The sequence below is a fragment of the Rhinoderma darwinii genome, chromosome 2 (genome assembly GCF_050947455.1).
Source record: "Rhinoderma darwinii isolate aRhiDar2 chromosome 2, aRhiDar2.hap1, whole genome shotgun sequence".
NCBI classification, from domain to species: Eukaryota; Metazoa; Chordata; class Amphibia; order Anura; family Rhinodermatidae; genus Rhinoderma; species Rhinoderma darwinii.
In genome coordinates this window covers 106750172-106778122 of record NC_134688.1, presented here as the reverse complement: position 1 = coordinate 106778122, position 27951 = coordinate 106750172, and the positions used below count along the sequence as shown (strand labels likewise).

The 27951-nt window shown below is 47.3% G+C and overlaps 1 protein-coding gene across 1 annotated transcript in view; it reads right to left on the bottom strand.

Moving 5' to 3' along the window:
- The window catches only part of TAC3 (tachykinin precursor 3), a 79644-nt gene that overhangs the window by 19494 nt on the left and 32199 nt on the right, over positions 1-27951 (bottom strand). Inside the window, exon 3 of the mRNA XM_075850174.1 lies at positions 5236-5338. Coding sequence (XP_075706289.1) covers positions 5236-5338 — 103 coding nt within the window. The remainder of the gene's footprint in view (positions 1-5235; positions 5339-27951) is intronic.

Here is a 27951-nt window from a genome sequence, read left to right as displayed (position 1 = left end):
GGACTATGTCCGACCACACTACCACCAACTTGGGATAAGATACCCACAAACACAACAAATCATGTTTGATATCCCGCACCAACTCACGAAAAGGGCGGACTCCTAAGTCATTCCCACCCACGTGCAACACTAAAACCTCCGGAACCCTATCAAGCCGCACATATGTCTGGAATTCCGCCAACACCCTGTTCCACGACATACCTCTAAACCCCAGCCAATGCACAACCGCATCCTGTCGCGGAATGCGCAACTGGCGACCATCCGGGCGGACGTCCGCCCTCAAAGCCCCCCAGTGCACGTACGAATGACCCATCAACCACACCAGACAAGGAGGCGAATCTGAAACGGAAAACACAGTTAGGCACCACCATATAACATTTGCAAGCATAAACAACAAAATTACAACATATGGGGGCGGACATAGGACTTAAACCTTTTAGACTCCCAACGACCAATACGCCTCACCCCCTCATCATCCAACCCCCAGCGCCCTGCTTCCGTTGCTGCGCCAATCCGGAAGGAATGAGATGAATATGAGCCTGCCGCAACCCCAACCGCCGTCAAACATTTTTTAAAAACAGCTCCAAACTGAAACCTGGACAAGAACGACCCGTCCACATGACGTAACAAAGGCAAATCTGGAGACCCCCTGTTTTTTGTAAAACCCCGCATGCACTCTACTGGGCACATGACCGACCCCGGGAGAGCGAACAAAACTATCAGTTTTCCCTTCCCTAATTGGTCAGTTTTTGATCTACGCAACCATACCTCCAACCGATCTGCAAAAAGGCTCACCTCCCCAGATCTCAGCCCCCCTGCCTGTTTAGTACTTGGCGACACCAACTCACCTACTCTAAATGCTCCGAAGAACGCCAACGAGAAAGCCAACCGAAACAAATCCATTTCATCTGAAGAACGACATACCGATGCCAATGAACCGCCCAACAAGCCCAGCAAAGCAAACGACACCGGCCTTCTACTATCCGCCTCCACCCTACCTCTGCGCAACCCCTTCAAAGCCTGCGATACCAGAAATTCCTTCGATACATCCCGCAAGCCCCGCAACTTAAGCCCAAACGCCACCGCGGATATAAACCGGTTCACCTTCGCTACTGAAAACCCCCCCTCCCAGGCATCCCCTAACCAATACAAAAGTGCCACCAACCTGTCTCTATCCGTATTGACATCACCCAACTCTCTTACCCACTCCTCCCACTGCCTCCAACAAGCAGCATAAGCCCTCCACGTCGTGCGCGCCAAAGACCTTTGTAACAGCTGCTCTACGGGACCGATACCAGATCCCATAGATGATCCGGACACGCCAAACCGAGACGTTCCGCTCCCGGGGCCAATTGCCGAAACCGGTCCCACTGCGAGCGAGAAAGAGCATCAGCAACACAATTCCGTACACCCGGGACATGCACCGCCACCACCCACGCGTTCAGCGACAAACACACCAACACTAAATGTCGCAACAATTGAACTACCGGAGGAGAGGACCCGTGATGTTATTAATGGCAAGCACCACCCCCATGTTGTCGCAGTAAAAACGGACCTTCTTATCCCTGAGCCTGTCCCCCCAAATGGTAGCCGCCACCACGATGGGAAACAGCTCGAGCAGGGCCAGATTCCGCGTCAATCCACTGGACACCCAGCTAGCCGGCCATTGACCTGCGCACCACGGACCTCCCCCGTAAGCTCCAAAGCCACCCGCCCCAGCCGCATCCGTGAAAATATTCAGATCACTCGTATCCTGCGCTGGGGCCATCCATAGCGAGCGACCATTGTACTGGCCCAAGAAGTCATCCCAAACCTGAAGATCAGCTCGGTGCTCCTCCTTGAGCCTCACAAAATGATGCGGCGCCCGCACTCCCGCCGTTGCCGCCGCCAACCTTCTACCAAACACCCTCCCCATCGGCATAATCCGGCAGGCGAAATTCAACTTCCCCAGCAGCGACTGAAGCTCCCTCAGCGACATTTTCTTCCTTCTACAAGCCCGTCGCACCTCCAGCCTCAAAGCACCCAACTTATCCGCCGGGAGCCGACACTCCATTGCCACCGAGTCAATTTCGATTCCCAAGAAAGAAATCGTCGCTACCGGGCCCTCCGTTTTTTCCGGCGCCAAAGGGATCCCAAAATCCCTCGCCACCTTCTGCAGGGCATGAAGCAAGTTACCGCAAACCGGCGAACCCCCCGGGCCAACGCACAAAAAATCATCTAAGTAATGGATCAACGAATCGACCCCGGATACTCCCCTCGTTACCCACTCCACGAAGCTACTAAACGCCTCGAAGTATGCACAAGAAAGAGAACACCCCATCGGAAGGCACCGATCCACGTAAAAGGCCCCATTCCAAAAACAACCCAACAGCCGTTGGCTTTCTGGATGGACCGGCAACAACCTGAACGCCGCCTCGATGTCGGTTTTTGCTAGCAGCGCCCCCGGACCCGCAGCCCGCACTAACCCCACCGCCTTATCGAATGAGGTATAAACTACGGAACACAACTCGTGATCAATCCCGTCATTTACCGACGAACCTTTGGGATACGATAAATGTTGAATCAAACGAAACTTTCCGGGCTCGCGTTTAGGGACAATACCCAAAGGGGACACAACTAAATCTTTCACCGGCGACTCCACAAATGGCCCCGACATGCGCCCCAACGAAACTTCTTTTAACAACTTTTCCGACACGACTTCCGCATGCAAGTAAGCCGATTTTAAATTTCTCCGCGTAACCGGAACCTCATAAGGAGGCGGAGGAATAACAAAACCAACACTAAACCCTTCATAAAGCAACTTAGCTGCCGCCCTATCCGGATACTCATTTAGATAAGGGGCCATCCTTTCCACCCTCACCGGCGACACCCCCTTGACCAGCCCCGTGCTGGTTCCCGGACCTCTTTTTCCGCAGACATTTTGCCGCCCCGTGTGATGCACCATTACACTCGGAGCACACGTGCTTGAACTTGCACGTGGCCCCAAACTTGCACTGGCCTTCATTGAATTGCCAGCAAAACCCCGCCTTTCCCCCGCCGCTTGGTCCACTCTGACTAGTCTGGCCTCCCTGGCCACCGCTCCCGGGAAAGGGCTGCCTAACCGGAGCCGTAACCCGTAACCAGAGAGCAATATCCTTCTGGTCCCACCGAATCGCCGGCCGAACCGCCTTCCGCTGACGGAATTGCTCATCATATCGCAGCCACGCCTGACCCCCATACGCCCTATGAGCCTCCCCAATAGCATCAAAATAACAAAATAACGCCGAACAATTTTTCGGCGCCTTTTTCCCTATCACACTAGCCAATATGGCGAACGCCTGCGACCAATTAACGAACGTCTGCGGGATAAACCTATACCGCCGCCGTTCCTCCTCGTCCTTTTTACTCTCATCCCGCTTGCTCTTATCCAAATTGAATTTAGCCAGCGGCAAGAGAGAAAAAATTTCAACATATTCATCTTTCCAGATCCGATCACGCACCTCCTGCTTTAAATGCGCCCCCAACGGACCCTCAAAACAAACATACACCTCCCCCCGAGCACGATCGTCCATGCGCACTCGATCGCCGTCCTTCTGTGCCTCAGTCTGCACCGACACCGCGACCACCTCTCTAACCGCCACCACAGGACGCGCCTGCAACGATCCCACTTCCCTGGGGCCTTCCCAAACTACCGCAGGGGACACTTCCGTTACTACCGGCGCCGCGGCCCTATCCAGGCGCCCCACCAGCTCCCGTAAGCAACCCACTAAATCTGCCAAACCCGCTCCGTCGCGTCCGCCCGCGCCACTACCGGCCCCCGATGCTATGCTAGCAGCCCCCCCGCCGACACCCGACATAAAAATCGCTGGATAAGACAATAATGGAGTTATACACTCACCGGGCTGCACAGGCGCTGTGTTCCCGTCAGCCGGACCATCCTGACCTCGACGATAGACGTCCAGTTCACCTTCCTCCAGTTCTTCTCTCGCCGACGACTGTCCCTCCCAACGACCTCTTCGGAAAGGGGATGAGGACGCGCTGACCGATGGGCCGGCAACCTGCCGCCCGACCGCCGGGACCCAGACTTCCGACCGGACCTGTTGCCTCGACGTCGCTGCAGATCTAGTCGTCCGTCTAGACGATCCTGACGAAGCCTGCCCCCTGGCCGGAACATCACCATGCGGGGCGGCCGTACCTTGCTCTCGACATCTTCCATCTGATGGGGGAGGGGTGACAGGGAGCCCAGCCTGCGACTCCCTGCTTACCGCCGGACCCCGTCGCAGCCTGGGATTCCTGCCAGGACGCAGGGCCTGGGAAGGGGCGGTCCTCCCAGCTGCCTGGCCTGCAGCGTCCGGGATCGGGCTCCCTCTGCGACGCCGTGTCCGCGGGACTACCTCCGGACTCAGGCGCTCTGGAGGTCGGGACCGCCGAGAGGGACGGGTCGACACAGCCTGCATCTCCGTCACCCCTGCCACCGCTCTCTGCCTGCCCAGCGCAGGAGCGGTTGTTGCCGACTCCCCCCCCGCCGCCATAGCCATGCTCGTAGGGGGGCCGGGGGAGGGGAGCCTGTCCCTTACAACAGACCCCGAACGCCGTGCCCGACGTGGCGAAACGGCGTCCGGGATCCGCGTTAATGCAGCCACGGTCTCCTCCAGCCATCCGGGACCGTGGTGCACAGCAGCGGCGCGCAGCCGCTCTAAAATCAGGGCCTCTGCCATTACTAAAACACCGGGCAACGGGGAGCTTTGCTTAATGTGTGTTACTCCTCCCGCTGCTTCCGGCTCAATGCCGAGAAACAGCGGGAAGCGCAGTAACGGCCCCCCCGCCCCCCTTAACTCCTCCCCGTCCCTCCTTCAGCTCCTTCAACTTTCCCTGACCTCGTAACATTAACCCTTTCCCTACCAGGACGGTCATGTCGGCTTCCCTTAAGCCTGCAGCTGCGTCCAGCCTCTTCTATATCGCTTGTAAAATGTACAAATTATTTTATGCTCGAGTTACATAGAAAAATGGTGAAAAACAAACAAACACGGTAGAGCAAACAAACACGGAGAGGGGGTAGGAGATGTCGGGAAAGAAGTTGGGGGGGGGGCGCCAATCTGAATCTTTGCCCAGGGTGCAGGAGAACCTAGCTACGCCTCTGACTGATATGAGTGATTTCAATCTGTGTACAGTGCTGTGGTACCTGTTGGTGCTATATAAGTGCTATAAGTGATGGGAAATGTAATAAATGGATAAATAAACTCCATTTTAAATTACCAGAGTTTCTTCTGCCCATGAGTCCAACAAAACCATCATATGAATCGTCTTCATAGAACCTTTTCAGAAGTGATGCTGGTAGTTTGTAGACAGCTGAAGATTTCTGTTAAAAGAAACATCAAAGATTCATATTTACTTATAAATCCCAAGAAAGGCATCTGGCTGGTAATCTGTATCCTGAATCTACTAAAACCATATTAATATGCATAAACAGAATAACTTCATCTAACATAAACCCTAGCTGCAGTAATAGCGTTTTCTGAGTAAGAAAACCCCTTTCATGGTTTTTAGGGCATGTTAAGATGATACAATGGGCTTTTCCTGCTGTGTCCAGCTGGGCAGCTCTAGAGGGCAGCAGGCACTGAAATCACACGCTTTTGATATTGTTCCCCTGGCACTATCTGCTGATCGCATGTCCTCCAGGAGAATTGCCCAACCAGCATACAAAACTTTGAGACCTATTTATCTCTTTGAGCTATAAATACAATGTATTCCCGCAATGAGATCGGGGGGTGGTGACTGTTGTCATGGCAGCCCAGGGGCCTAATGAAGGCCCCCTGGACTGCATTCACTTTGTCTCTTTACAGCCCTGCCTGTGGCAGGGCTTAGTAGAAGCCTGTAAAAATGACAATATACTGCAATACACTAGTATCGCAGTATATTGTACCAGCTAGCCAACAATCAGGCAGCTGCTGTCCAAGGCAAATAAGATCATGGGGTGAATCAAAAGGGGCATAGATGTACATGACGATTACATAGTTTTACAAGTGTATAACTCTCTAGTAAGACCACACATGGAATATTGTGTACAGTTTTGGGCACCAATGCACAAGAAAGACATAGTAGAGCTTGAGCCGGTTCAAAGGCGGGCAACTAAAGTAATAAATGTAGTGAGTGGACTACAGTACCCAGAAATATTTTCAAAATTGAATTTAAAAAAATAAATGGCTGACAGGTGACCTAATAACTATGTATAAATACATCAAAGGTGAATACAGAGATCTCGCTCATGATCTATTTATACCCAAGACTGTGAGGGTATGTTCACACGGAGTGTTTTCAGCCGTTTTTTGGGCCGTAAACGTCCTGAAAAACGGCTGAAAAATCGGAAGCAGAACGCCACCAGACATCTGTCCATTGATTTCAACGGTGTTCTGTTCTGACGGGACGCGTAAAAGAAGTGCCGTCATAGACGCTATAGAAAAACAGCTCCAAAAATGGCCATTAAAAACGCAGCAAAAAACGCGACTTTGATTAAAAAACTTCTGAAAATCAGAAGCTGTAAACAGCTCCGTATTTTCAAACGTTTTTTTATTTTGTGTGTGCACATACCCTAACTATAACAAAGGGGCATCCTCTACATCTAGAGGGAAAAAAAAATTCAGTCCGACAAAAATGGGAAATCTTTACTGTAAGAGCGGTGAGACTATGGAACAGTCAGCCATAGGAAGTTGTCATGGTGAATTCACTGAAAGAGTTCAAAAGCGGCCTGGATTCCTTTCTTGAGTGTAAAAATATTACAAGTTATGTTTACTAGATTGCTGTAGATGGGTCGTGGATCCAGAGGTTTATTCTGATTTCCATATTCGAGTCGGGAAGAAGTTTTTCCCTAAGATGAGGGAAATTTACTTTTGCCTCATGGGGGTTTGGACTTCCTCTGGATCATCATTGCAGAATAGGCTGAACTGGGTGAACATATGTCTTTAATCGGCCTTGCAAAGTACTATACTATCGAAAATGTTTGCCTCGGTGATAACTGTTGATCGCTGATGGTTAGAAGAGCTGGAGCTGTGGCGATCTGTGGCATATATTAGATTCAATGTTGTATGCACTTTTAAATCTCTTCTGACATGTCACTGAACCATCAGCTTCCCTCCGTTTCACTTAGCTATTTTTGTTGGATCAGTTTCCTATTATAATCTTTAAGGAGGCTTCAACTTTATTTCATATAAGATAATATTTTAATGATATCAATTTGTAGAAATACAATATTTTAGATGCAGGATTTGATTTAAAAGTATTGATTGTCGCACATTTTTGGAGGTGACAATTACTGGGTCTCACCCAGTATAGTTGGATATTTAAAGGGGTTGTCCACTACCAGACAACTCATGACCTATCCACCGGATAGGTCATCAGCAGGGCCGGCCTCAGGGGTGTGCAACCTGTGCGAGTGCACAAGGCGCTGCACCCTCCCTACATGTAGGAGGCGCCACTTCGCAGGCTCTTTAATCAGCTCTATTATCTGCTCCTTGTTACACACTTGGAGGAGGAAGCTCCGCTCATAGCCCGCACCTGCAAGAAGCCTGTCCAGAAAGGGAGGAGGTAAGAAGCCTAGTGAAGAATATATCTGCTGTTTATGCTTGTATATGTGTTTCTGTGTGTGTTTATGTCTCTCTATGTATATGTGCCTATATGTGTGGCCACAAGAGCAGCTGATCGGTGCGGGGTCCGGGTGTCGGACCCCCACAGATCATATACTGATGACCAATGAGGTGGATAGCTAATCAGTGTCTGGCAGTAGACAACCCCTTTAACAATATCACATACCTACTATCAATCAAACAACTCATGTTTATATACCAAAAGCACATAACTGATTATTTGTACGATCGCTAGTCGTTCAGTCACTAAGACGCGGTTATGTGTGCTCGTTAGCGTTGGAAACTGACCATGTAAATAAGCCTTAAGTCTGAAGTAGTCTGAAACTCACCCCTTGTTTCATCATTGAATTTATACTGCAGGTCTGTGTGTTCAGACTGGCTGCTGTGTATAAGCACAGGCACAGTATCAGGAAGTCACTGAATGGAGAGATGATTTACATTACAGCACGAACAGAACTATGAGGGTATGTTCACACTGAGTTTTTCAGGTGTATTTCGGAGCGTAAAATGGTCGCCTCCAAAATACGCCTTGAAAACGCATGAAACCAGCTTCCTATTGTTTTAAATGGTTAAAAGTTGGGTAGGGCATACGGTCCGTAATTGCGGATAAAAATACGTTTTCATTCATTTCATATAGCTCATCGCTTATATTTAAGAGAAGGTGTCCGGACCGTAGAAAGCTTCCGTAAAAAATAGGACATGCCCTATTTTTTTATTTTACAGACCGTGCTCCCATACTTTATAATGGGAGCACGGCCTGCAAATGCGAGTGACTGTCCGCGGCTGGCCGCGCCCGTAATCACAGACTGTCTGCATAGGGCCTATGTTAAGAGCATGTTCACATGGGCATATTACAGGCGTGTTTTACGCCTTGTAATACGCCCAAAAATACACCTAGAAACAGCTCCCATAAACCATGCATTTTTGAGGCAGAAATGCTTTTGAAGTGTTTCTTTAAACCATTTTTGGCCATGAGAAATCGTCAAAATTTGCCTCAAAAATGCCTCAAGAAGAAACATGCATTTGGTTTTTACGCCGTATTTTTTTAAATAGCAGCATAAAATTACACCCTGTATGCACTACCCAGCTTTTAACCATTGAAAACAATGGGAAACTGTTTGCAGGCATTTTCGAGGCATAGTTTAGAGTGTAAGGAAACCATTTTATGTCCCGAAATACATCCGAAAAAAGTCTGTGTGAAAATACCCTTACCCTGCTGTTTGAAAAAACATGGCGTAAAAATGCGCATTGTAAAAGAGAAGTGCAAATCTGTCTCAAAAATCGTCTGGTTTATGGGAGCTGTTTCTAGGCGTATTTTAGGGTATATTACGAGGCATAAAATACACCTGCAACATGCCTGTATGACCATACCCTAAGGGAGAGCATTGAGTTACACTTAAAGCATACCTGTTCAGGTGATTTTTCGGAATCAGCCGTCATGTGGGTGTACTGGAGTAATAACTATTTTTGATCATTATATAACATGTATTCTGCATTTTTCCGCAGTATTTCCCTCTGTAGGCTCCATATCTAATTGTAAGTTGTCACTGAATTTAGATTCAGAGTTGGTGTAGACTGTGCTGATATAAAGTATTCCATACATCCTGCTCCCCTACCTCTGCCTCTACATTAGCAGCATGAAGAACATTATTCAGCAGTAAGGAGCAGTGTTACTGTGAATCCAGCACTGGGGTGCAGGGTTGACAATCTCAACTACAGTAATTTCTGGACAACTCAGCTAAAAATCCCGGACAGACCAAAATGTTTACAGACACATTACAAAATCAAGAATTAGTGATAAATCTGATCTGCCATAGGATTCGAATGACTGTCACTGATTGAGTACTTGTCTGCTGCTGGTCTGCTGTGATTGGCGAGTCTGACTGTCCCACAGTATTGATGGGGTAATAAACAGGGATGATGGGGATTATATATGGGGATGATGGCTGGTATATACAGGGATGATAGTGGTTATATACGGGGATGATGGCTGGTATATACAGGGATGATATTGGTTATATACAGGGATGATGGCGGTTATATACAGGAATGAACATTATCCCTGTATATATCTGCCATCATCACCGTATATAACCTCCATCATCCCAGTATATTACCCTATAAACACTGTATTTAATCCCCCCCCCCCCCTCAGCATCCCTGTATATAAGCCCTACTATCCATGTATATACCATTGGGGCTGATGTACAACACTTACTAGAAGAAGCAACGTCTCTGTGTGTTTATGCAGCTCTCTCTCCAGGTGCTCCTCCTCCTTTCTCCATAGACAGCTATGGGCAGCAGCTATATCCTGATCCCCCAGTGAAACTGATAGTCTGTATCATCCCTGCTTCTCTCAAGATGGATTCTAGCAGTGAATTGAAAATTAATGATCAAGGCAGGGGGAAGAACTGGCTAATAAGAGGCATTTTTCCGTAATAAGACATATTACAAAATTTCTTATCTTCACGTGTACTATTGATTTATGCAAAGTTTGTTGAAACGACAGTTACTTTTTTAAATCAATACATGACAATGGTGCACGCATTATTTTAGGAGCACTTAAAAAAATGTGTTTCAGTCAGATGAGAGGATGTGGTTCCAGGGTCATACTGGAAAACTTGAGAATTCTGCTATTGTCATTGCAAACACAAGCCATAACTAATAAAGTTCATAATACTCAGCAGAAAGTCAGCTATAGATGGGTTGTCCACTACTGGACCTCATATGATTTGTGTCACTTGGCCATGTTAAACATTAGCTACAGATTCTAGATCTATTGATCGATCCTCTGGTAGGCCAGTCTGAACTTGGTTGTATAGTTGCAGAATTGCAGTCTATATCATCATGACAACTTGTTTTCCTGCCACTGCAAAGCTCTTCCTTTGCGCTATAAACATCTCTATTTAGCTGGCTTTTCATGGAAGAGGTGAAAACTAAAAGTGCAAATTAACAGAAGCCCTTCATAGAGCTGGCAGCTGAGTGGTATCCTCCACCTGTTGGTATACAACATTAAAATGTGCCAGAAGCAGCAAGTGATCGGCTTCATACTGGTGATCTGACGTCTCCCACCAAGTCCTCTATTCTACTAGTATGAAAGAAAATGCAGCTGGTGTGTCCTGAAAGCTGCCAGAAAGCGAATTGCTGCTAACTGGGTAGTGTTTGTTTTGCAAATTATACATCATATAATCATATTGCAAATCAATTTAAAGGAGTTTTCCGGTTTAATGTAAAGTTCTGCAACTTCCTAATATACTTTGTAATTCAACTCCTCTCCATTATCAAAATGTCTGCTTGCTTACCCCATAGGAAGCACAGCAGCATTGGCTGACAGTTTGCTACAGTGTTTCAAAGTAAGGCCTCATGCCCATGGCCGTATTGTGTCTTGGTTTTGTATGGAGCTGTGCAGAGGTCTTTGCCATTTATATGAGCCCTACATTATGTAAAATGTATTAACCTGGAGATGAGACTAACTGAGAACTGCCCAGACTAGATACTATTATTTAAAAAAAACAACAAAAAAAAACTCTCACTGGTGAGAAGTATAAGGTCTACATGGGATTTCAACCTTTGGATGTAAAAAGAATCTTAAAAAAAAAAAAAAAAAAGTTCTCATTCACTAACTGCAAACAGAGATCTTGAAAATGGCAAGTAGTTAAAACAAAGTATATCGAAGCTTTCATTATACAATGATTAAGCTTTATTTGATTAAAATGTCTTTAATTTTCTGCTGTATATTGGTTAATGTCATTATTAGTTGTTATCAAACAAGTAGTATTCAGGATTTGTACACCTTTGAAAAAAAAAATTTAAAAAAAATTTAAAGTGTATCAGTGTGATTGGTGCAACTTTGTAACTACTTTTTATTTATTAAAAATTATTTTTACTTTTTGAGATACAGCTGCTTTGTATCCTGTATACAGAATAGCTGTATCTTGCGCTGAGACCTGAATCTGTCAGGTCCGTGGGACTGACATCTTCGGTGACAGTGGGTCCAGTTTACCTAGTATATGTAAACTGTAAACTGATGATGAAAGGTGAATATGTGATTTCGACCCCATGGTCATTAATTCCTCCATTCAGTCTTGGAATCATTTCTTTGTATTTATTTCTATGAAATCTCTGGTATTTCTTTAATAAAAAATGAAAGCACTCCGGTGTTCATCTAGATTTTCAGCTTTGAGGCTGTGATAAATAGGCGAAACTCTACAATTGTTGTTTTTATAGTATGATATTTTGCCTGTCTCTTTGGGTGATTCGTATTTCAGTCTTCTTTTTTACTTGAGCTGCCTTTAAGCGCTTTCATCTTAAATCATATTTAAATTATTCTGGTTTAGTCATTCGTTTTCCTTTAAAGTTGTTTTGATACAATGGGGAGAAATGGGCCTGACCAGTTTTAAGCCAAAGTACTATGAAAGCCAGTCATAGGGATGCATGATAGCTGAATACTGTGTATTAACTTAGTAGGGTTATTTCTGCTATAGACACAGTGCAGGACTACTTAGATCATTTCTATTCTCTCATAGTATCCTGGTACCCCTGGTTTACTGGAGACCCTGAAGGGTTATCACAATATATTGAAGCTGATTAAGGGTCATATAAAAATTGTATGCACATAAAAGGTATAAGGCTTGTATTTGCATACCACATTGTACATGGTCATGTGCGTGAGGCCTAAGATGGTCTTGTTTAACTATAAACTACCTCAATCACAATTATATACAATTATAGATATTTATATTAAATATGTTATAGCCCAATGGGATTAGTGACAGGAGGTCTAGAAAAGTGTCTGTCCCCGTAATCACTACACAAACACATATATATATATATATATATATATATATATATATATACACACACACGTGTAAATGAGAGTGTCACGATGCGGGGTGTGGACACACTGGGCCGTACCGCGTAGCGGGATGGCAGCTGGCCAAACTGGTATGGTACAGAGTCAATAGTCCAGAAAGGTTACCTGAGGCAATGTCGACAGTAGCAAGGCAGGCTCGGCTGGGACCAGGTGGCATGTAGACTTCATGCGTGGAGTAGCAGATCAGGCGTGGAAATGCAGCACAGCATGGCAACATTTCAGCACGGCAGTGGATAAGGATAGTACTGGATAGCACGGGAAACAGGAAACAGGATACAGGTACGGGGACCACTGGGAAGCTGGAAGACACTTAGTATACCATTTGCAATACAGACTTTTGAAAACAACAACAATGCTCAGGCGAGGATCAGAAAGGCGGGGACCTTCTTATAGTCCAGGAAATCATGTGAGTTGACGATGATTTCATGCGCGCGCGCTGGCCCTTTAAGAGCGGGCACGAGCACGCGCACACCCTCCGAGAGACAGTCTCAATACCCGGAAGTAAGTGCCTGCGCCTCACAGCGGGACGACGCAGCACAGCAGCAGGATGTCCATGGCCGCGGTCGTCGAGGGGTAGGTTAGAACGACGGACCGCGGCTATAGACGTTACAGTATCCCCCCTATTACGCCCTCTCTTCTTGGGACCAGAGCGGGAGAGAAACTTCCTCATGAGGACAGCGGCATTGTTGTTCTCCTCTGGCTCCCAAGACCTCTCTTCTGGACCGAATCCCCTCCAAATCCAATAGCAGTTCAGGACCACGATCTTCAGCAAGGAGACATGGAAGGAGTTAGGGATATTGAAGGTAGGAGGCAGCCGCAGTTTGTAAGAGACCAGGTTCATTTATAGCAGGATCTCGAAGGGTCAGAGAAACCTGGGAGCAAATTTGCAGGATGGCACCCTCAGCCGGATATGATTTGAGGAAAACCAGACCTTCGTACCTGGAAGAAACTGAGGAGGATCCCGTCTTCTAGTATCTGCTTTTTTCTTCATGCGGTCAACTGCCAGCAGAATAGAAGATCGGGTCTGTTGCCATACTTGCATAAGGTCGTGTCAGCTGCAGGCACCTGGGACATAGTAGGGACGGGAAGAGGTATTCGAGGATGTTGGCAGTAGACTATGAAGAACGGGCTGGAGGTGGTGGACTCACTAGTATGGTTATTATAGGAGAATACTGCCCATGGGAGCAGCTGCACCCAGTCATCATGTCGCCTGGAAACAAAGTGACGTAGATAGTTCTCCATAATTTGGTTAATCCTCTCGACTTGCCCATTGGACTGGGGATGATAGGCCGAAGAGAAGTCCAACTTTACATAGAGGAGGCCGCAGAGAGCTCTCCAAAACCTCAAGGTGAACTGGACCCCTCGATCCGAGACAATATGCAGAGGCAAGCCGTGCAGACGGAAGATGTGTTGTATGAAGAGGTCAGCCAGTTGAGCAGCAGAAGGCAGACCAGTCAGAGGAACAAATTGAGCCTTTTTAGAGAATCGGTCCACCACCACCCAGATCACACTGCAACCCGCAGAGAGAGGCAGATCTGTGACAAAGTCCATAGCAACATGCCACCAGGGGGCACCGGGCACAGGCAGTGGTTGGAGCAGACCAGCTGGTCTGGAGTGGCCAATTTTGTTTGCTTCACACATCGTACAGGAGGAGACAAGGTCCATGACGTCTTTGGGCAGCGTGGGCCACCAGAACTGACGGGCGATTAGGTCTCGGGTCTTACGGGTACCCGTGTGACCTGCCAGCTTGGAACTGTGACCCCAGCGAAGGATTCTACCTCTGTCAGCCAGACGTACAAAAGTTCATCCTGGAGGAATGTCACTAACCTGCAGAGGGTTAACAGAATAGATGCAGGAAGGGTCGATAATATTCTGTGGGGATTCCACAGTGTCCTCTGTTTCAAATGACTTAGACAAGACATCGACTGTAAAGGATCTGCCAGGCACAGCTTCGGGGTTAACGCCCATAGATAATCAGTCTGCACCTGCTTCTATGTCTGTGAGACTGACTCCATCTTCCACCACTCAGGGTGGCAGGCTTAGGAGTGGGAGAACCTATCACAGCCTGGCCAGACGGAGCTAGCTCCCACCCTCTGTCTATTTATACCTGCCTTTCCTGTTCCTCCTTGCTTGTGATTTCTTCTCGTTTGGTTTCCTGGCCCTGCTGCAGCTTCTGAACTATTTGACCCTGCTTCATACTGACCCTGGTTTGTTCACTACTCTCCTGCTCTGCGTTTGGCACCTCGTACTCTCCTGGTTTGACTCGGCTTGTTCACTTCTCTTGTTGCTCACGGTGTTGCCGTGGGCAACTGCCCCTTCTCCCCCTAGCTCTGTGTACCCTTGTCTGTTTGTCTGTCGTGCACTTATTGAGCGTAGGGACCGTCGCCGAGTTGTACCCCGTCGCCTAGGGCGGGTCGTTGCAAGTAGGCAGGGACTGAGTGGCGGGTAGATTAGGGCTCACTTGTCTGTCTCCCCACCCCCGTCATTACATCGACCCTCACATTCTTGTCGGCAGGTCGGTAGTGGAGTTCGAACCGGAACCGAGCAAAGAACAACGACCACCTGGCTTGACGAGGGTTCAACTGTTGAGCCGTCTGTAAATAGGTCAGATTCTTGTGATCCGTGAAGACCAAGATAGGATGGACTGCGCCCTCCAGTAGATGACACCACTCCTGCAGAGCTGGCTTGATGGCCAGTAACTCCCGATCCCCAATCGAGTAGTTGAGCTCTGTGGAAGAAAACCGTTTTGAATAGTAGCCACATACCAAAGTTTTGCCTTTAGAACCTCTCTGGAACAACAGTGCACCTGCACCAACAGAGGAAGAGTCCACATCTAAAGAAAGCTGTAGGGACATATCAGGATGGGGAAGAATAGAGGCTGACGTAAAGGCTTTTTTTAAGGTCTCAAATGCGGCTTCTGCCTCCGGAGTCCACATTTTGGCATTCATACCCTTTTTTGTGAGGGTAGAGATGGGAGCTGTCAATGACGAGAAGTTGGGGATGAACAGCCGGTAGAAGTTGGTGAATCCCAGGAAGCATTGTATGGCCCTTAAGCCTTGGGGGCGTGGCCACTCCAGGACGGCTTTTACCTTCTCAGGGTCCATCTTGAGGCCCTGATCGGAGATGATATAACCCAGGAAGGAAAGAGATCTTTTTTCAAACATGCACTTGTCCAGCTTGGCATAAAGATGATTCTCCCTTAAACGAAGCAACACCTGGCGGAAATGACTCTGATGAGTTACCGGATCTGGGGAAAAAATCAAAATGTCATCGAAATACACCACAACACAGACATAGAGGAGATCACGAAAAATGTCACTGACAAATTCTTGAAACACCGCGGGGGCATTACACAAGCCGAAGGGCATAACTAGGTATTCATAGTGCCCATCACGTGTACTAAATGCGGTCTTCCACTCATAGTCCAGTTTAGAAAAAAAAATTGGCCCCCGTATGCGATCAAACAGTTCAGAAATCAAAGGCAATGGGTACCTGCTCTTCACCGTGATCCGATTGAGGCCCCGGTAGTCAATGCAGGGTGGGAGGGATCCATCCTTCTTCTTGACAAAGAAGAACCCAGCTCCAGCCGGGGATGAGGACTCATGAATGAAGCCCCTCTCCAGATTCTCCTTGATGTAGGTCAACATAGACTGAGTATCGCAGGGAGAGAGGGCATACTCTACTGCGAGGAGGAGATTAATCAGGAACCAAGTCGATCGGACAATCGTATGCTCGATGTGGCGGCAAGGTCTCCGCTTCCCTTTTATTGAAGACATCAGAGAACATAGAGGAACAAGAAGGCAACCCTGCCAATGACTGAAGCAGAGGAGGCTGCAGTGGCTGGATATGACCCAGACAGCGGTCGAGACACTTGGGGCCCCACTGGGGAACCTCTCCAGAGTTCCAATCCAGGACTGGGGTGTGCAAACGGACCCAGGCAAACCCAGCAGACGGCCTTGGGCAGGACAGACAGGGAGATGAGCTCAGTGTGAAGAGCTCCCACTTGATGTCTCAACACTGGGTCAGGCAATGGCAGTCCATCTACCGAGGCGACAATCAACAGCCTTTCCAGACGGACAGTGGGCAACTGGAGAAGATCCACAAGGTCTTAACAGATGAAATTAGCTGCAGAGCCAGAGTCCAGGTAAGCAGAGGCCAGATGGTGTTTCTCGCCAACAATGATGGTCACGGGAATAAACAGTTTGGAGGAGAGTTCACGATTAAATGCAGTGGCGCCCAGGGTTGTCTCTACAACCAAACCTAGGCGTTGTTTTTTTTGGCTTTTGTGGACACAGACGCACGAGGTGGCCAGTGAGACTGCAATACAGACAGAGTCCAGAGGTGCGTCTGCGCTGTTTCTCTTGTACAGACAATTTTAGGCGATCCACCTGCATCAGAACCTCGGGTAAGGCAGTAGAGGATGGCAAGAGGGGTTGCTGGAAGTTGGGCGACAATCTAGGAAGCCGTCTCTTCTGTCGAAGCTCATGAGATCTCTCCCTGAGTCTTATATCCACCCGGGTAGCCAGCAGAATCAGGTCGTCCAAGGCAGGTGGTAGATCTCGAGCAGCAAGTTCGTCCTTGATCTCGGACGATAGGCCATGCCAGAAGGATGCTACCAAGGCCTCATTGTTCCAGGACAGCTCTGCTGCCAGGGTCCGGAACTGGATGGTGTATTCGCCCATAGAGGTGTCCTCTTGGCACAGGTTGAAGATAGCAGTGGCTGCCGATGAGACTCATCCTGGCTCCTCAAAAACAGTACGGAACTACCGCACAAACCTCTGGAAGTCTTGAGTCTCAGGTCCCTGACGTTCCCAGATTGGATTTGCCCATGCCAGGGTCTTGCCAGCAAGTAGAGACACGATTAAGGCGATCTTGGTTCCGTCTGACGGAAATGCTCGGGCGTGCAGGGAAAAATGGATATAGCTTTGGTTCAGAAATCCCCTACATTAACTTGCGTCTCCATGGAACTGAGAAGGTAATGGCAGCGAGAACCGAGGATCCGAACCGGAACCGCCAAGAGGTGTAGCAGGAGGGTCAGTGGGAGGAACTTGCATAGAAGCAGGAAGGGAAGCAGCTAGCGCCCCAGCTGCTGCGCCATGGAGTCCACTGCCACAAGAAGTTGATCCTGTCTTGCTCGGAGGTCCTGTAGGTCCACCTGCATGGCTTGGGAGGGTGACATGCCATTAAATTGACCAGCGGGGTCCATGGCCTGAGCGTACTGTCACGATGCGGGGTGCGGACCCACTGGGCCGTACCATGTAGCGGGATGGCAGCTGGCCAAACAGGTATGGTACAGAGTCAATATTCCAGAAAGGTTAACTGAGTCAATGTAGACAGTAGCAAGGCAGGCTCGGATGGGACCAGGCGGCAGGTAGACGTCAGGCGTGGAGTAGCAGAGCAGGTGTGGAAATGCAGCACAGCACGGCAACAGTTCAGCACGGCAGTGAATCAGGATAGTACTGGATAGCACGGGAAACAGGATACAGGTACGGGGAACACTGGGAAGCTGGAAGACACTTAGGAGACCATTTGCAAGACAGACTTTGGGAAACAACAGACTTTGGGAAACAACAACAACGCTCAGGCGAGGATCAGAAGGGCGGGGGCCTTCTTATAGTCCAGGAAATCATGTGAGTTGATGATGATTTCATGCGCGCGCCCTGGTCCTTTAAGAGCGGGCACGAGCGCGCGCGCACCCTCCGAGTTTTGATATCCGGCAGTGAGTGCTGGCGCCTCACAGGGGGACGACGCAGCACAGCAGCAGGATGTCCATGGTCGTGGTAGTCGAGGGGTAAGTTAGAACAACGGACCGCGTTCATAGACGTTACAGAGAGTAGCAGCTCTTCCCATAAATCTCATTTATATTAGCAGCTGACTTTATGTTTAGTGTTTCTTAATACCAATACTAATGCTCCTTTATACCAATTTCAGGATAGGCTAAGGAATGGAACAATAGTCTAAATCAATTACCAGATTATATTGTGGATCATGCGAACATTACTAAACTGAGCTTTTTCTTTTATTCAATCACTCGTTCTATAGTGATTATAAAAGGCAGCTTCGTGTCTGTTCGGCTTTTTACGGAAATAAATGTATCGGTGTACGGACTCAATAGAAAGTCTTTGAGCCCGTACACCGATACATCGGCTTTCCGGAAAAACCCGAACAGAAACAAAGCAGCTGAGCGCTCACACGAACGCTTCAGCTGCTTCGTTCTAGCGATTGGTGGGGGTCTCAGTGCTCGGACCCCCACCAACCCAACTTCTGACACGTCACTATGACATGTCAGAAGTTTGTCGAACGTTTAGCTACACTTTAATAATTTAAGATAATGCTGTAGTTTTACCTGCAGTCTTAGGCTGGATTCACACGACCACATTAACGTCCGTAATGGACGGATGTATTTCGGCCGGAAGTCCCGGACCGAACTCCGTGCAGGGAGCCGGGCTCCTAGCATCATAGTTATGTACGATGCTAGGAGTCCCTGCCTCTCCGTGGAACTACTGTCCCATACTGAAAACATGATTACAGTATGGGACAGTTGTCCTGCAGAGAGGCAGGGACTCCTAGCATCGTACATAACTATGATGCTAGGAGCCCGGCTCCCTGCACTGAGTTCGGTCCGGGACTTCCGGCCGAAATACGTCCGTCCATTACGGACGTTAATGTGGTCGTGTGAACCCAGCCTTAATGGCTATGTACACCTTTGAAATTATTTTTTTTAACCACTTGACAATGCCTTCAATGGGAAGGTGAAACGTTGCCTGTATGTTGGGTGATTCAATTTTGGGCTTTTTCTACTATATCAGAGTGAAGCCCCTTCCTTTGGATTGTGTACTAGGTATAATAGTAGTAACCTTTCACATACAGTACAATGTTTTAATTATATTTTACCAATTCCATTCTCATACTGACTTGTAATTAGAAATCTGCTAAACTCAAATCTCCCAGCATTCCCTTCTGGCTTAAAGAGGTTTTCTGGGTTTCTAAAATAATGACAAACATGCCATTCAAGTCCCCCACCAATGGTCTTGTAAGTCCCCTGTCACTCCTTTGTTTCCCTGTATTCACTGACGTGCGATTTATAGCGACGACATGATCACAAATCGCTAGCCACAGTGGTGACTTCACTATGGATGGAGCATCACTATGGACGGAGACCAACAAGTCAGCACGCACAGAAACATAAGCGGCACAGAGTAGCACAGTTTGCCTGACTTTAAGGACAGAAGATTGACACCCGGCTCAACCATGACCCCACCTTTCCCATTCAAAATAAAAATTCGACTACTGTTATGGTGACAGCATTGTGAGAAACTAGACATGGACCGCACAATCCACAATATATACGTTGATCTGAGCCGCTAGGCATAATTTAGAAACATGAACATGAGGTTCTTTGTAAACATTTTGATCAAACTGTATAAGCCCACATGCCACTTCACGGCGACCTCTTAAGTGGGTCCCTACTCTATCGGCTGCAGCACCGCATGGCGGCCCCCGCCACCGCAGCACCGCTCCTGCAGAGGGAGCAACCCAGTGGTCCAAAAGCACCCATGCTAACAGACCGTGCCAAGCCTCCAGACTGCGCTCTCAGTTGGCCACTGGGGGCGCATGGCAAGGTGAGCTCATTCCATCTGTTCACATGTTGTGGTGCTGTATGGTGGTGTCTGTTGCTGTAGTGCTGCACTTGTGGTGGGACGTGGCCCAGAGCCAAGGAGGCTTGGCACGGTCTGAAGGCATGGGTGCTTTTGGGCCCCTGGGTTGCTCCCTCTGCAGGAGCGGTGCTGCGGTGGCGGTAGCCGCCATGCGGTGCTGCAACCGCTAGAGTAGGGACCCACTTTAACCCCTTAAGGACACGGCCAATTTTGGCCTTGAGGACAGAGCAATTTTTTTTACATTTCCCTCTTTGCATCCCGACGCTCATAACGCTTTTATTTTTTGTACGACGTAGTTGTATGAGACTTTGTTTTTTGCGGGACAAGTTGTACTTTATGTACGTACCATTTTTTGGTACAAATACATTATCGTTTAATTTCTATACATTTTTAATTAGATTAAAATGCAGAAAAAAAGCAGTTGCGCAGCAGTTTTAATATTTTTTTTTTTACACCACACACCGATCATCATAAATAATGTCATACATTTGTTGTACAGGTTGTTACGGTCGTGGCGATACCAAATATGTCTATATTATTTCATGTTTTGGGACTTATATTTTAAAAAGTTTTTTTATTATAAAAAATGTGTGTTTCTGTGTATTTTATTTACTTTTTATTTATTTATTTACCATTATTTTTTTTTTACATTCATTTAACTTTTTTTTTTAATCCCATAAAGGGATTTATCATTTTGATTTTGATTTTGTAACTGTAATGTACTGGCATAGATCTATATGCCAGTACATTAGCCTGTGTACTGATTGTACACAGGCAGTTGTTAGGGCATACCTAACAACAGGAAATATGTTCAGACAGCCCTGGGGTCCTTCAATGGACTCTGGACTGTCTGGCCATACGAGTTGTGGGCTTTGATCGCGTCACAGTTATTTTCTGTGACGCGATCAATGTGCAGTCCCCTCTCTTTGAACGCCGCGATCAGCTTTCATCGCGGCGTTCAAAGGGTTAACAGCGGAGAGAAGATGTTTATCTCCTCTCCGCTGTCAGAGCGGGGCCGTGGCTGTGTATTACAGCCGTTGCCCCGCTCTCGATCGCGCCCACAGACGCGCGCAGGGACGGCTGTCACACAGGACGAGTATGCTCGTCCTAATGCGCAAAGTGCTCGCCGCTCAGGACGAGCATACTCGTCCTGTGTCGGCAACCAGTTAAAGAGGTCGCCGTGAAGTGGCAAGTGGGCTTATACAGTTTGATCAAAATGTTTACAAAGAACCTCATGTTCATGTTTCTAAATTATGCCTAGCGGCTCAGATCAAAGTATATACTGTGGATTGTGCGGTCCATGTCTAGTTTCTCACAATGCTGATACTGTTATGGTGAAAGGCCATAGCGGCCATATTTATTAAACAAATATTCTCATAAATAATTTTAATAAAATTGACATAATAATACAGTATATATGACAGGTATACATTGTTATGCAAATGTTCAAAACATCCTAAAACTTTTTACCCTATTCTATCTTCTCCACTTTATGATGAAAAACGATCCTTAGAGGCAGTCTCCATTTTGACCCCCACTTTCCAAGTGAGGTAAAAACTCCTTACCCCTAGCCGTCCAAACCTGGCCTAAGGGCACTGATTACAACTTATCCAACTATTCCTGGGGGCTCCTTCCCCCATGAACTCCATTCGTTGTATTTCACTATAAATTCAGATGCACGGCCCATTTTCTTGCACCTGACAATTACATTTTTTGCCTCCAAGGACCCCTTCTCTCCAGTAAAACTGCTATGACAAACAAAAACCCCCCCATACCACTACCTGGCGGGTGGGCGAGAACTTCTCTCTGCTGACGCCAAGTGAGGTACCATCTCCTTAACTCCTCTTTTTATAACCCCCATCCGGGCCATGCACCTATCCCCACCTAGTGACCTAAAATAATATTGCAGACCCCATATCACATATCCCTAACTAAGCTATTTCATGATCCTGCTTCCTTCTCCCCCAGTCAAGCCGCTCCATTGCTCTCCATATTTCCATTTTAGCTTAAATGCAGAAAAATTTTTAAATCCAAAAAGGAATGCTGGGAGATTTGAGCTCAGCAAAATTGTGATTACGGGCTAGCATGGGAAAAAGACTCTTCACAATCTGATTGATCTTTATCCAGTCTAAGCCCTAATGTGTGTGCCGCCCAAGTTCCGTCCGTGATCCGAAGAAAGATAGGACATGTTCTATCTTTCCATGGATTGGAGAGTCAAGTCTGTATTCACAGACTCGATTCACCCACTAAAGTGAATGGGTCTGTGAAGACTATCGAGTGCCATTCGGATGCTGTGAAAAACGGCCGAGTGGCACTCGGTCGTGTGCAAAAGGGCTTATTAAGGGAAAACTCCTAGAATAAATCTAAATCAGCTACTACACTGTGTGGAAGATGTATCAGAACTGGTGTAAAGAAAAGTGGAGTAGTTGCTTATGGTAACCAATCCGATTAGACCTCTATTATTCCATTTTTCAGAGGCCCTATGGCTAATGAAAGCAGCAACATGATTGGTTGCAATTGACAACTACTCCAATTTTCATAAATTTTGTAAAGTCTGTGTGCTTCGTATATTTAATGTTACAGTATGGTTTCTTCATTGTAGAAGATTGTGGCTGGAATCTCCTGGACCGTGACACATTTATTGCCACACCAAAGTGGTGTTAAGCCACCCTGGATATTAAAAGGGCAAAGTGTATTTTATATATTATCAAGTCACGTGGCTCTTACCCCAGGGTAAATTGACAGTGATATGTTTTTGACTCTAGTTGTAATGGCAGGAAGGAGGTGAAGGGAACAAGTGAGCCCTAATCTACCCACCGCCCTGTCCCTGCCTACTTGCAACGACCCGCCCTAGGCGACGGGGTAAAACTTGGCGGCGGTCCCTATGCTGTCTAAGTGCAAGGGAGTACAAACAGGGAAGACGCAAGGGAAGGGGCAGTAGCCCACGGAACGCCGCGAGGAAACGGAGCGGTGAATGAGTCAGTCAGGATCAGGATGTAGTGGAGTATACCAACGAGAGCACGGAGCAGGAAGCAAGCCACGGGCAAAGCGAAGCAGGATAAGCGGAACTGAAGCAAGGCAGAAGCACGGCAGAAGCAGGCTGGAGCAAGGCAGCAGTGGGGCCAGGAATCCAAGAAGAATAACAAGCACTGAGGAAGAGAACACGGCAGGTATAAATGTACAGGGGGCGGAGCTAACTCCGACTGACCAGGCCGCGATAGGCTCTCCCACTCCTGAGCCTGCCACCCTGGTTGGTGGGAGCCGGTGTCAGTCTAAGAGGTCTGGCCTCAGGTGTCGACTGATTAATCCCGGGAGTATACACAGACGTAGTACCTGGCAGATCCTTTACACTAGTGCCACGCTTCACTTATACTATGACACAAGTTCGTGGCACCACTAGGGCACAAAAGTATTGATGCTTCTTTTGAAACAGGTTTAACCGCTTAAAGGGGTTATGCAGGGACCAAAAATTAGTAGCAGTGTACTCACTGCAGTATGTGAGTACACTCGCTAATATACATTCCGGTCCCCCGTCATGCTGATTCTGAGATTTTTATAGCGGGGACAGGAAGACTAGTTGCACAGCCTTCTTTGATAACGATACGACTCTTTGTCACATGACTGACCCTGCTGTACTCCATGTACTCTCTGTACAACTGCTCCTGCTTGTACTCATCCTCATACTATCTTCTGCCCAGCATGTGAAACACAATCCCGTGAGAGACCTATAGGAAGAGGATATAGCAGAGAGCAGTGGATATAAGAGATATGTGATGTGTGACGTCCTGTACTACACAGAGGGGGACAGGAGAGATAACCGCGTGTTCGGTGTCACACAAGCAGGAGGTAAACACCAGGAGCGTGGTCATGCGACTGCATGCGGGACTGGCTTACAGATATTATATTACTAAGTGACTAATCTTACTGCAGTTAAACTATTTGCATACAATTTTTAAAGACCGGAAAACCCCTTTATATTATTGTTTTAAAATAATTTGGAGAGAGTAATTATTATTGCTTTTGGAGTTATTATTGCTTTTGTTTTTCTGATACCAGCCTTCCAGGATCACTGATAGAGAGAAGGGAAAGTACTTTCACCTCAATACGCAACGGCTAGTCCGCATCAATTTAATGCCCATTTTAGGCAGAGCCGCACGCAGATTCTGTGCAGCATTGATGCGGACAGTGTATGCAGAACTCCGTCACGTCTGGTCATGCCCTTACTGACATGAGAGTAGGAAGAAAATTACCCCACCCATAGCTGTATAAGGGCACTTTCAGACGTGGCAGAATTTTTCCCCTGCAAATGTTGGTGCAGATTCGCGGCAACGAATCTGCACCAACATTTGCAGATTTGACAGGTAATTCAGACGTTGCGGATATCACAGCGGACTTGCCACAGATTTCAGTTTTTGCATTGTAAAGGCTGAAATCTGCAGTGAAATGCAGCTGCTTCTCTGCAACAAAATGTGAATGCTGCGGAGATAAAATTCTGCACCGCAGCCTAAATTCCGCACAGTTATATTCCACAACGTCTGAACTAAGTTTCCTAATGATGTATAGAAACCAATGTAAAAAACGCCTGCTTCAGATTTCCACTGCGGACTGTCCGCAGCGGAATTCAACAGCAATTCCGCCACGTCTGAATGTGCCCTTTGGGTATTTTCACACATGGCAGATTTATTGCAGAAATTTCTGCGACTGAAAATTGGTTCCATACATCTAAATGGGGTTGTTTCTGCAGCATGTGCATGGATTTCTTAAAACCTCATTGAGATGTATGCCACCTGTGAACATATACTAAAAGAGCACGCCATGCAACCACTAAGGGTATGTGCACACACAAAATCAAAAACGTCTGAAAATACGGATCTATTTTCAAGGGAAAACAGCTCCTGATTTTCAGACGTTTTTTAATCAAAGTCGCGTTTTTAACTGCCATTTTTGGAGCTGTTTTTCAATAGAGTCTATAAAAAACTGCTCCAAAACGGCTGAAGAAGTGACATGCACTTCTTTTTCTATTGGGGAATACAATGCTTCATAGAGGCACCATATGGTGGCATATGGAGGGCTACGGGTCCGCAATATAGACTCATAGGGTTTTCCACCGTACAGGGACACATAGGTTGTTCCACTGGCACAAAGCTCTAATGGAAATGAGTACTCCATGTACTGATTTCCCGATGGGCATATAGTGGACTTACACTTATATACAGTAGCCAATCTGAAAAAGTAGGACAGTAATGACAACTAGCAGGAGAGGATTGAGAGAGGGAGTAAAAGCCTAAGCCAGTGACATTAATTAACAGAAATGACATATCACGTGGATTTGTGACACTAGGGCTGGGTTCACACGACCTATTTTCAGACGTAAACGAGGCGTATTATGCCTCGTTTTACGTCTGAAAATAGGGCTACAATACGTCGGCAAACATCTGCCCATTCATTTGAATGGGTTTGCCGACGTACTGTGCAGACGACCTGTTATTTACGCGTCGTCGTTTGACAGCTGTCAAACGACGACGCGTAAAAATACAGCCTCGTCAAAAGAAGTGCAGGACACTTCTTTGGACGTTTTTGGAGCTGTTTTCTCATAGACTCCAATGAAAACAGCTCCAAAAACGGATGTAAAAAAACGTCGCGAAAACGGCGCGAAAAACGCCACAAAAATGCGAGTTGGTCAAAAAACGTCTGAAAAGCAGGGTCTGTTTTCCCTTGAAAACAGCTCTGGATTTTCAGACGTTTTTGGTCACTACGTGTGCACATACCCTAGCAGACACTGTATCTGAGCTAGCATCACTGATCGTAGATCTGCTCTAATGGTGCTGCTATTGTGGGGTTGGCTTTGTCTTTTAAGGATTTCCGTAAAATGGCTATATATTGGTAATAGGTTTTTTGAAATTACACAGATATTTCTATTTTGTCTGCAAGTTCAACCAAGGTCAGGTTTACCATCAAAAGTGAGAACCAAGGGAGCGTGGCCTGGTAATGGCGCCGAGCGGACATGTGGACTGAGAGCTCCGCTACAGACTTCATCCCAGCACGCTCTTTAGCATGAGAAGGCAGAGGCAAACGGCACCCTGATGAGCAGGAGAACACCCAGGCATACAGCCACACCGTCCAGATCACAATCGAGGGCACTTACCGGAGGCATTCACAGGTATTTTGGCGACACAGTGAGGGGAGAGAAATCCAAGATGCGCCGCCGGGCCCTGACCGCCGGACCAGGGGAAATGGAAGCACAGTACAGGACGCTTCCCCTACAGCCCCCCCCCCCTCTCCAGCCCAAACCTCCTCTCCTAGCCCCTCTTCACCTCAGAAGAATACTACAGGCCTAATCACGCAAATGCCTGTGATAGATATGATCTCCGTTCCAGGGAATATGCTTATGGAGCTAAAACAACAACTTGCTGCAGTTCCAACAAAGGGGGACATGGAAGCTTATGTGAGCAGACTGGAGACCACGTACAAATCCGAGATACAGGCGCTGACATGCAACCTTTCTCAGCTTACAGACCAGGTACAGTGCATGGATGGAGATATTACAGCGACATCTCAGGCACAAGCATCTCACCAGTCGACATTGGAACAACATACTCAGCAAATCCATATGCTGTTTAATATCGCTGAAGACCATGAAAACCGCAACCGTCGGAATAACTTGCGTGTATGTGGCCTGCCGGAGACATACAACACTGCCTCTATAGTTCCTACCCTGAAGGGCCTATTCAACTCTCTCCTGGGACGTGAGCCTGAATCTGCTCTGGAAATTGATAGAGCACACCGCACTCTGGGTCCTAGAAACGCAGATCCTGATAAGCCGAGAGATATCTTGTGCCGCATTCACTATTTCACGATGAAGGAAGAAATATTACGTAAAGCCAGAGATAAAGGCGATATCTTGTGGGAGGGGACCAAACTTCAACTCTTATCTGATCTCTCCAAAATGATTTTGGATAAGCGCCGAAACCTGCGTCCTCTATTGGATGTTCTGCGGGAGCATGGGATTCCATATTCTTGGGGATATCCGTTCCAGCTTCAAGTGAGGAAAGATGGCGTTCTTTTCTTCGTCCGGGAACTAGCCGACATCCCAGAGTTCTGTGAGGCGTTACACATCCCAAGAGTCTCCATATTGGACTGGCCCTCTATTCTGTTACTTCCCCAAAGAGCGCACCAAGGACGTCGCGGTAGATCTCCAGCCATTTGTAGATGGCGTCAGGAGCGACGCCAGATGCAACCGGTCCCAGAAAATTAAGTGGTGGTCGTGAGTATATATACTCACCCGCATGTAACATACTTATAAAGCCTTTTCCGGCTTTGATACAGAACTCTCATGATTATATGTTTGTATTCTATACATTTTGCAGGGACACAGGTTGAGGGTTCATGATGTTTTCTAAAGAATTTAGAATGAATGACTTGACGTGATATGCTTTTACATAACTGTGCTCTGGTTAGAGATAGACGAGGTCCATTAGCACTTTACATAAATGCTTTACTTTAATGGTGTTGTAATGACTGGGGGCTAGGGAAACAGAAAGTGAGCCTTAATCTACCCACCACTCAGTCCCTGCCTACTTGCAAAGACCCGCCCTAGGCGACGGGGTACAACTGGGCGACGGTCCCTACGCTCAGTAGGTGCACGACAGACAAACAGACAAGGGGACACAAGCAAAGGGAAATGGGGCAGTTGCCCACGGCAACACCGTGAGCAACAAGAGAGGTGAACGTGCCGAGTCAAACCAGGAGTGTACGAGGTACCAAACGCAGAGCAGGAGAGTAGTCAGTAAGCCGGGGTCAG